Below are 10,556 nucleotides of genomic sequence, written 5' to 3'. Positions count from 1 at the left end.
AAATTAATTTTGAATGAAATATTTGTTATCCTAAATTAAATATCTGTACTTCATCTAATTTTTGAAGTTTCTGTTCTTTTATCATACTGTTAATTGAGGAAACAGACCACAGTGAAAGGCACTAAAATTTTTTAAGGGACCAAACCCACATCAACTACTTAAAGCAAAATACATTATATTTATCAGATCCTTTGCATGTGAAAAGATTGAAATAAATGAGATTTAGCCATCAGAAAACATGATAAACCTGTTGAACATCCAAATTCGACCAACAATTTCCTAAGTTCTAAACCTTCAACATGAGCAAAATGGCATAACTTGTGTAATTTTTAACAGAAATCTCATACCAAATATATTCTCATTGTATACCATTCCTATTTGGAGTAAATGAAGCAAAGAACAAAAAATAGTTATAGCCTCAACGATTTATTGGAGTGCGCATTCGCTCAACAATTCTGGTCACCGCAGATCGGGACATCACCAACGTGTCATGCAGCAAAATGCTGTAGACATTCAAACCCTACAAAAAACATGTTAAACATAACTAAATAATATGTTGACAAAATCTATGTACCTGTCGTCACTGTTGAAAATGCTTTGACTATAATAAGAAACATGTTATAAATTTCAAATAGATAAAACTGAAACTTACAATGGAGGGAAGTATGTTAACATAGTGTAGATTTTGTGTAGATAATTTTAACTTTTCGTCTATAGGCCCACCATCTACAAGCAGAAGTTTCTTGGTTTTCTCCATTTGATTGTAATAATTCACCATGTTCTTAGTTTTATGTGTGGGAACCTCCAGATCCTCAAAGACAAGAAGCTGTATAAACACAGTTCCCCAGAACATTAGCAATAAGAAATTCTTATGTGCATATAGTGCAGTGATAAAAAAAAAACAAAAATAAGGACAAACAAGATAATTATTGGATGAAAGGAAAGACGCTATATACTAAACAGCTAAAAGAAACACAGTCTAACATATCAGAGGATACGACTATAAGGATTCAGGATAGGGATACATGCCAAAAATAACTATTTAACTTGAAGAAAGCAATATATGACAAAACAACTATCGTACGAGCGAGCACTGTCTTTTTTTTATTTGAGTTTTCTTTTTTCTAGTTTCTTGTTTATGAGGCTTTATTGTATTTATGTAGTCACATTTCTAGCTGATAACCAAACTCTAGAGTTTCAAGTTTAGACGGTGGCGTGCATTTTGAGCAGGGCTTAGTAAAGTACAGTTTAAGGACTTTGCACTCAGATGCCACGTTATAACTGTAGATGCATGATTCCTTTGTTCCTATTTCGATTCTCCCTACACCCCAACCACAATTTTGTGAAGATATAGCACTCTATTTTTTTCCTCTACACATGAGGGTGTTCATTTAAAAGAAGATCCCACATTGGTTACCTCCATAAATATATTAAATAGTCAAATATATTTACATTAAATGATATAATTAAAAAGTCAAAGAGAATAAAAACATTATGATTCCAGGTAGGCTGAGGCTGACAACACAATCCACTTCACTGAACTAAGAATATCTTATATATCATATGTTATACCTTTGATTTTGATATCAACAGCAAAAGAAACCCTTGAAAGAAATAAGAAAATCTTATATCTTTCAGGTAGGTAGGTTACTGAACCATCAAACAATTTACTTATAAATTTTTCTAACAAATCTTCTAGAAGTGAAAACTGAAAAATCACACTATGTTTAGTATAAGCAAGAATGTACACTCATGTAGGAGATAGAATAATGTAGAGATGCCACATTTTAGTTTTTGATGGTGAATAGGTCAAGGGTGGGGAAGAAACTTGCCTTTCCTTCTGCTGCACGAGCTGACAAGGCAATCTTTAGCCCCAGACGCCGAACCTTCTTATTGACTTTGAAAGCATGGCTTCGAGGCTTAGGGCCATGCATGGTGGCACCACCCCTAAACTGTTACCATTCATAAAATTTATTATTTCCAACTGCTGAAAAAACAGAAAGAAAAGAAGAAACGTGAAGAAATAAAGATGGACTAGCAAGTAATGAGCAGAATGCTCCACTACCTGAGGCCCACGCAATGTACCATGCCTTGCTTTACCAGTTCCCTTTTGATTCCAAGGCTTTCTCCCAGTCCCACTGACCTCACTGATAGTTTTTGTTGAATGAGTCCCCTGTTGACCAAATCAATTAGCAAAATACATAACATTCTCACGGAGAGTCTCCATAGCTAAATTTAGATCCATGCTACTAGATAATATATATATATATATATATATATATATATTCAACTATTAAGCATACGACAATAGTGAAAACCTTTTATCCTTAAAACATTTGTATAGATATGCTAAATTATATCCCAAAATTGCTAAAAGCCAATATAGAAAACATATCACCATCTTGCCAAAGAAATAAATATAGCATTTCCTCTGGATTGCAGATATGCAATGACAATAAGAAACAACCTTTAGATTCCAAAACATTAAGCAGTCACTACCTGTTGTCGTTTTGCAAGCTGCCACCTAACGACACGATGAATAATGTCCTTCCGAATAGGCAAATCAAAAACATCTCCAGGTAAAACCATAAAGCCCTTGTTTTCATTATGAAAGTTGGTAACTGGAATTAAAAGATCCTGGCAAAGCCCTACAATATATTGAACTTGATTAAGATACTCTAGAATCTTATTGAGATAGCAATCAGCACATGCCATGAACATAACTAGATAGTTTGTCACGAAAGATGGTAGGTAGTGAAGGAAACAGTGAAACAACCAACAGATGCACTCAAAATTTTGATTTATAATAAGGAGAATCCTAACCAGTGCCGCTAGGTAAAGGCTTTATGGAAGAGTGTTACAAAAGATCATTATCAAGGTTGTGCCACTCTGATGATTCCAATGCAAGCCCACTGTGATTTTCCAATAATAACAAGGTTGTGGCCCTACATGCAGTTAAAAACTAGGGAAAGCTATTGGTAACTTAGGATATTAAATAGTGGAGGACACAAAAGTTAAACACTGGGACCAAGTTCCTTTAATTTCAGAGCAAAATAAGATCATTAAGCATGAATAAAATATTAAGTTCTCACTAACAGGATCAATTTCAGAACAAACTATATGCAAGTTCTGACATGTAAATATGTAGAAATGTATTCAGTCAATTACAAATGATATTTGGTGTAAATTTTGTATCTTCAGAAGTACAAAAAAAGAAGAAACATTGACACGGAAGATATTAGTCTAGTACAAAATGGACAACAAAAATTATCTCATAATCTAAACCAAACTGGAATTCATGCCTTGCAGTCGATTGACTCTCTCCTTTCAGAAATAAAATCCAAGTCAGCAAAACAGAAGCACTGTTATATTCTTGTACAAGATGCTTGAACTTATTCCTCATACCTATAGTACGCTCAGATGTTGCTAGAGTATTCTTGGACAATAAATCAGACGGAAATGCACCCTCATCAGATCCAGGAGTTAAAATAGAAGTAGAAAACTGTCGGATCATTGACCTGACCTACATTTAAGCACACTATACCACATTATTAAAGAAGAAGAATCAGAAAAACAGTATATGAGAGAACCGCATTGATTAAGCTTTCATCCTGAAAGTAGTGAATAATATAGAAGTATATTCAAATGCTATGGCAATGTACCAAAGAACAATTTGCAGAAAGAAGTCTTTCCCCAGATACTCTGCTGTGTACATCTGTGCACAAAAAATAATCATATATATAAAGATCTACAAAAGCTGAAAAATAGAACAAAAATCAAATTCACGGCAAATGGTAATTGTCCACGGTTAAGGAACTGCAGAAAAGGTCTTACCACGTGAGTTATAAAGAGAGGCAGACCCAGCATTTGGTAAATTAAAGTAGCTTCGTCCTAGTGAAGGCAAGGACCCAGAAGAACAACGTAGTAGCCTTTTGGAAATCAGCGCTGCCATAACTGACCAAACAATCTACACTAGATTGCACCTTCCCATTTGAAATTCAGAGCAGAAGCAACGGTAAGATTGCAACTAAAAGTGCTCAAACTAAAGCAGAGAAGGAAGCGAGACATTTCATCAAATGCATTGCACGCAACATAAATTCGCGAAATCAACCACTACACCATTTTATATCTCAGTAATCTCACAGTATTTTCACTTGAGAAGGGTCCCTCATCAATTTACAAAACGGTATGAAAATAAAACAAGAATCGAACACAATCTGATGCTACACTACAAACATAGAGCAAATAGAGATGTGAGGAAAAAAAAGAGTTACCAGATATAGAACAATGAGGTAAGGTAAAGCTGATAGAGGATTTAGTTCGTTGCTGCCCCAAATTTCGCTCAGAATAAAAATCTGTACTTTCTCCGGTTCATGATTACGTCTCCATCTTTGCCTCCATGGAAGATGCTCCCGAGCTCGTTTCAGTTTACAAAGGGTGCTGTGCCTAATGGGCCTTTCTGGACTTAGGTTAAAAATGGACAAAGGCTGTTTCTTCCTGCACCTCCATAAAAGAGGATGACTTATGATTTTGATTTTGTGAAGCCAACTTCTGTTCAATCATCAAACATATATATACATACATACATACTTTTCAAAGTTCATTGCAATTTTAACATACATAAAAAAGTATGGTATAAAACCAGCCAAACTTGTTCAGATCAATAGATTTTCAAAACAATAACTTATCTCACTGAAACTACAAATAAATACGTATTCTAAACCCTATTTACAAATAAAACACCAAATAAAAGAAACCAACATAATCACTATTCCAGTTATTCAACTATTCAAATAACCAACATAATCACTAATCTAAGTCAGCAATTTATTTAGTTCCCACATGCTGTTGAGGTGTTTAGTTCATTTTTTGAATTTGAATTAAAAATACAGTCATGGGAAATTTTGCCCTTTAAGTTTTTTCATCCAATTTAATTCAAGTTCTTTATCAGCAACTTAACGAACTTCTAAATACAGAAAATGAGATAAAAAAAAAATCCAGAAACCTATATAACTACAACAGAGGAACTTTTATTTTATCTCCCAAAACTAGCCAAAAAGTTTCTCCTTAAATAATCTGCACACAATAACAGTCTTTAACATGTATGAGCAAACAGAGAAAATCACAAAAATTAAATACCCAATCTAATATTAAAAACCTAACGTTGAACCAACTATGAACTCATTGCAACCATGAATCAACTAACCTTTAAAATCAAAATTAGAGGCTAAACTGCAAAAGCACCGAAGCAATACCAAGATTCAACCTCCTCTTTCCGATTTCGAAGATCGAAACCGATTACGTAAGCTCAGTAGCTCACTCACCACAACAGTGAATAAATTAGTGCAAGAACATATGGGGAAGGAAGAAATCGAGGTTAGAACGAAAATGAAAACCAGGGACACACCGTGGGCCAAGCCCACGCACCAAGCCCACGTAGACACAAAACACACTGAAAGTGGCAATTTCTTCATATACCTCCATGCTTTCTTCATGCACCTTCATATATAACAAGTGAAATGATAATTTTGCCATGTTTCTAACTTTTTTTGTCACTCCTCTTTCTTTTTTATTTTTGAAATACATTCTAAATTCTAAAATATAAAATACAATTTTATATTCTAAATTTCAGAGTTTCAGAATGTATTTTCTGATTTTGAAAATATCTTTTAAACTCTAAAATTCATAATATATTTTTATATTCAGGAAATATCTTTTAAACTTTAAAATTTATAATATAAAATTATGTTTTATTGAATTTTAAAATTCAAAATATAAAATTCAGACAAAAAAAAATTATTTTAAATTTTAATGTTTAAAATATTTATGAAAGTCCTTGGAATGTTATATGTAAGTGTTGGTACATTGAAAGTTCTTCATCTCATTCTATTTCTGCTAGCATAAAAGAGAATTGAATCAGAAAAATTATGTTTAGTGAATTATGTCAGTTTCCAAATATTCATCCCGGCCTATTTCGTCATAAATTAATAATATTCTTCTTTTTGTAATGTCTATTCAAATTATTGTATAAATATGGAATATTATATAAAATTATGGCATTAAAAATGTATATATATTTTTAAATATATAAACACTAAAACAGAAATCTTCCTTCTAAACATTTTTTTTTTACTTTTTGTTAAAGTCGTATTGTAGTACCTGTGATTTAACTTATACTAAAAGTTCTGCTTACAAGTTGAGTGTAACTTTTTTTTCATTTCAAAAAATGATAATATAAATTGAGTTTAAAATTTTCAATTTAGACCAAAAATTGTCAGAGTAATTTTTTACGTGAAGTAAAAGTACAAGAGCAATTTGAAATATATTTTGAAGAACAAACAAAACATTATTAAATATTTATATATATATATATATTATTAAAAGAAATGAGAAAAAGTTACCTATTAGAGCCCAATACCTTTTAGGACATTAGATGCATGGCAACACATTAATATATATTTAATGAATTGGTGAAAAAGGGTATGGAATAGTTAAATTGTGAATGAGTATGGTATGGTACACCAAAGACACAAATTGAGAAGAGTGGAACATAACCTAAAGGTATGGAATAAAAGGGTATTTAGGTGATTAAGTGAACTGCATACGAAAATGATTTTTAGACAACTCTCGGTCATTTGCGCCAGAATACAACTTCCTTACGTGGTTGGATTGGATTGCTGGTGGGTAGCGGGAAAGAGTGGAATGTGGGTGCTGCAAACGGAAGGAGAACATTGCAAAGAGGTTGGTGTTGGAGATTCCACATCGACTAGAGATTAAGACATTTCATTGTATATAAGTGGGTGCAAACCTCAACCCTATGAGCCGGTTTTATGGGGGTTGAGTTATGCTTAAAGTCCACTTTGTAATAGTTGGGGCGATGAACATTGCGAATGGCGATGAGTGGGGGTGGAGTGCGAAGAGGTTGCGGTTGAAGTGCAAAGTAGCGGTGGCCAGAGTACTAGGAGCAACGAGAAGGTAAGTGTGGTTTATTTTTTTAGTCTGGTAAGTGAAAATTGTGACAAGTAAGTTTGTAATGAATTGGTGATTCTTTTAAATGTTAATTAGTTGTCTATTATTTATTTGGAAATAGGTATGGGCGATTCAACATGTTTGTGTTGGGGACCGTGCTGATTGTATTGGTTTTCCACGATTTGGAGTGGTGAAGCGGTTTTCATTCAATCCCTTTTTTGCGGTTAGTGTGGATTTAAAATTGTTGTTATTTGTTTGAAGTTTTTGGTAATAGTAATAATAGAGTTTGTTCTTGCAGACCCGTGTAATTGAAAAAATGAATGTGAAAGGGGGATAAAGATCTTGGACCAGTTCTGATTACACATCCTTTTATGGAAAAGGTTTATTCTCATATAAAGGAATATCCTATTGTGATTTTGTAAGTCTATATTAGTGATGTTTAGTGTAAATAAATGTTAGTGTTGTTTAAAATGTTGATGTTCACTGTGAATTTAAAATTTTGCACTTTGTAGGTGTTTGTGCCAACAGTGTTCAATGACCACTGGTGGGTGTACGCATTGAATTGTGGTATGAGGCAATTGCATGTGCTGGACTCGATTGGTCATACAATTTAAGGTTGACACAAAATTGATAAAGCAATGGTAAATAGTTCCATGTTCTTGAATAGTGAATGAATTCATTTGGTTTGAATTTCTTTATGATTCTTGTTATATTGCATGTTGTAGGTTGTAGATTGATCGACTCAAGCGTTCATGAAATTCTTGACAACTTCTTTGGAAAGAGTGGCCATCAAATTACATTGATAAAAGAAAAGGTTCCCCTACAACCAAATGGGTTAGTATCCAAAATGATAGTATTATTTATTTTGATTTTATATGAATTTTAATTGTTGTTTATTTAATAATTTATTTGTTGTATGCAGCTTTGATTGTGGCGTTTTAGTTGTGAAATTTATGAAGTTGTGGGATGGTTCACACAAATTGGATGAAAACAACTTTCCTGATTACACCACAGTAATAATTACTTTCATTAATTTAGACCTTTAGCTCGACCTTATGTTGCAGAGCGTTATCATATTGCTGCACAAATTGTTGGAGACTTATGGTGCAATTAATGTACCCGTAAAAAAATGCGTTCATGCTTTCACTCCTCTGCGTTGTCGATATTCCAACCCAAAAAAATGCTTTCTGATAACAAGGGACTCAATGATGTCATTCTTCAAATAATGTACTTAACCAATTGTTGTTACTTAACTCAAACGTATTTCTAAAATTTGACAGGAAGACAAGAAATCATCAACATTTGTCGACTCATATACTGTCTTTATTGCACGTTTGATTTCCTTGTATTGAATATATCCTTGAAGTTTTTTTGGTATTTTTTCATGATGTGCCAAAGACACCACCTGTATCGTGCATTTGGGAAAACAACTTGAATTGCATTTTTCATTGCCCTGCATTGATCGGTCACAATGTCTACGGGAGCCTGTATGACATGCAACGCAACCAACTTTGAAAAAGTCATACAAACACATCATTGTCCTCAGAAGATATCAGTCCACATCCCAACAATATTTATTGATCGTGATGATTTACACAAACAAAAGGTGCAAATGACATATCATACTTATTTGTTAAGTATGTGGAATCGAAACATAAAATGTCTGCAAAACTATCCCATGTTGCCATACTTCTTGCATCAGCCCAAAATACATGACATATGTGGTTATCATCATCCAAATCTATGCGAAGTAAAATTGTGGATTCAATTCCCCATCCAACAAAATGACTTAAAAGAGTTTTTCCATCACCTTCCTTCCCCAATGCTCTTACTTTTGGCGACATAATTGTGCACATCTCATTCAACAAAGTCAAGATTGTCACAACCACCAGCAGTAAATACAAAAGACCTAAAAGTCTTGTTTATACGAACCCCAACATCGTCATTTATATCAAGCACTCTTTTTGTTTGTAAACTTATTTTCCTATTACTGTGAAACAATCTAGACTTCGTCGAGCTTATATCGTGTGAGTGTTCCTCATGTACGAACATAATATACCACTTTCTTTCTTTTATGCCAACAGTTATACGAGCTGGACATTCAACGGTCTGAGTTGGTTGCGTGTTCATTTCGGCTGGAATCCCCGACACGTATTTTCCTACTCTTGCACATACCAACATAAAATACTTCAATTCCTTGTCAGGTCCTTTATTTGAACTTCGTATTTTAATGTCATATTTTCGATAAAAACTTTTGGCGCCATCTGTAGTGTGAAAACACATTCCAATTGTAGGAACAAATTCGTCGACTATATTTGGAATCGAGTCATCAACAAGGGAATCCGATTCATCAAAATAAGGCAACATACCAAGGGGTTGCAATGCGTCTTTCATAATGTTAGTACTTAAAAATAATAACCTTATTGGTTTAAATGATTATAAACCAATTTCTCTAGGAAAGCGCATATTTTTTTATCAGCAAGAAATAATAAATAAATATGGATCACTTCAGAGGTGATCCAACTCTTATACAAAATAAAAAGAAAAATAAGAAAAGACCTTACACCCCATCCTAAACCAATCTCCCAATAAAAGTTGTCGACTAACCCAAATCCTAAGAATATCACCTACACATGAACCCACCCTTGGAAACAACCAGAGTATATCATCACAACAAATTCCAAAAAAACAAAAAACATAAACAAACCACTAAGCAAAAATCTCCTACAAAAAGAGGAACTTATAAAAATCTTCTTTACAAATAACACAAATGGAGTGTAACCCACTACCTCAACAAAAATAAAGGTAATCATTTTCACATCACAAATACTTCATCTTAGAGTCTCTTAATCCTAAAATACGAGACAAAAACTCCAAATGATGCTTAAGACCATTCTGCAAAACACACAACTTCTTCCTTTTTAAACAAGGAGTTAAAGAGGCAAACCAAAGTAAAAGAAACAAATTTATATAAGATTATATCCAAAGGATTGTCTAATAGATTAAAAAGTTACTTCTTAAGATTATAGACTACTCGCAACTAGCCTTCTTGAAGGGTGGGGAACTCTTAAATAGCATTTTGGTGGCTAATAAAGTAGTGTAAAAGGTTATGAAGGAAAAACAATAAGAGATTACTCATTAATGTCTGATTATGAGAAAGCCCATGACCTAGTTAGATGGGATATTTTGTGTTATATGATGAAAAGCTTGGGTTTTGTAGTAAGTAGATCAAATGGATGCAAGCGTGTCTAGAATCGTCCACAATATCAATTTTAGTTAATGGTATCCTAATATAATAATTTAAACCTACAAAAGGTTTACGACAAAGGGACCCATTACCTCTATTTTTGTTCCAAATAGTTGTAGAAGGGTTGTCTAGTAATATATCAATAATTTTTATTATAATAGAAACCACTTTAAATACCAATAATATTTTTGTCTATAAAATAATCTCTAACTTAGTCAATATAATAACTAATTTTTTTATTTCTAAATTAGTTGTTATTTAATGATTTTCTTGTAGTGACATTCATTATTCTATAACCATCCATTGCATAATTAAGCTTTAACAACCCAACAACATTTTA

General features: G+C 33.1%; 1 protein-coding gene across 2 annotated transcripts; it reads right to left on the bottom strand.

Moving 5' to 3' along the window:
- Positions 1–309: 309 nt before the first annotated feature.
- On the bottom strand, positions 310–5,482 carry LOC137818877 (uncharacterized). 2 transcript variants are annotated; one of them, XM_068622514.2, is made up of 10 exons: positions 5,207–5,482; positions 4,275–4,497; positions 3,835–3,983; positions 3,663–3,715; positions 3,406–3,523; positions 2,500–2,648; positions 2,066–2,173; positions 1,833–1,952; positions 653–826; positions 310–520 (listed from the first exon to the last, which is right to left on the bottom strand). In XM_068622514.2, exons 3-10 carry the CDS (start codon positions 3,950–3,952, stop codon positions 419–421), a joined length of 942 nt encoding a protein of 313 aa, XP_068478615.1. In that variant the 5' UTR covers positions 3,953–3,983; positions 4,275–4,497; positions 5,207–5,482; the 3' UTR covers positions 310–418. The 2 variants fall into 2 exon arrangements, with proteins under 2 accessions (XP_068478615.1, XP_068478616.1); XM_068622515.2 differs by having other exon boundaries at positions 4,275–4,503; positions 5,207–5,444.
- Between the last annotated feature and the right edge of the window lie 5,074 nt (positions 5,483–10,556).

This window comes from Phaseolus vulgaris, chromosome 10 (assembly GCF_051622355.1).
Source record: "Phaseolus vulgaris cultivar YP4 chromosome 10, ASM5162235v1, whole genome shotgun sequence".
NCBI lineage: Eukaryota > Viridiplantae > Streptophyta > Magnoliopsida > Fabales > Fabaceae > Phaseolus > Phaseolus vulgaris.
This window is presented reverse-complemented; position numbering and strand designations above follow the sequence as displayed.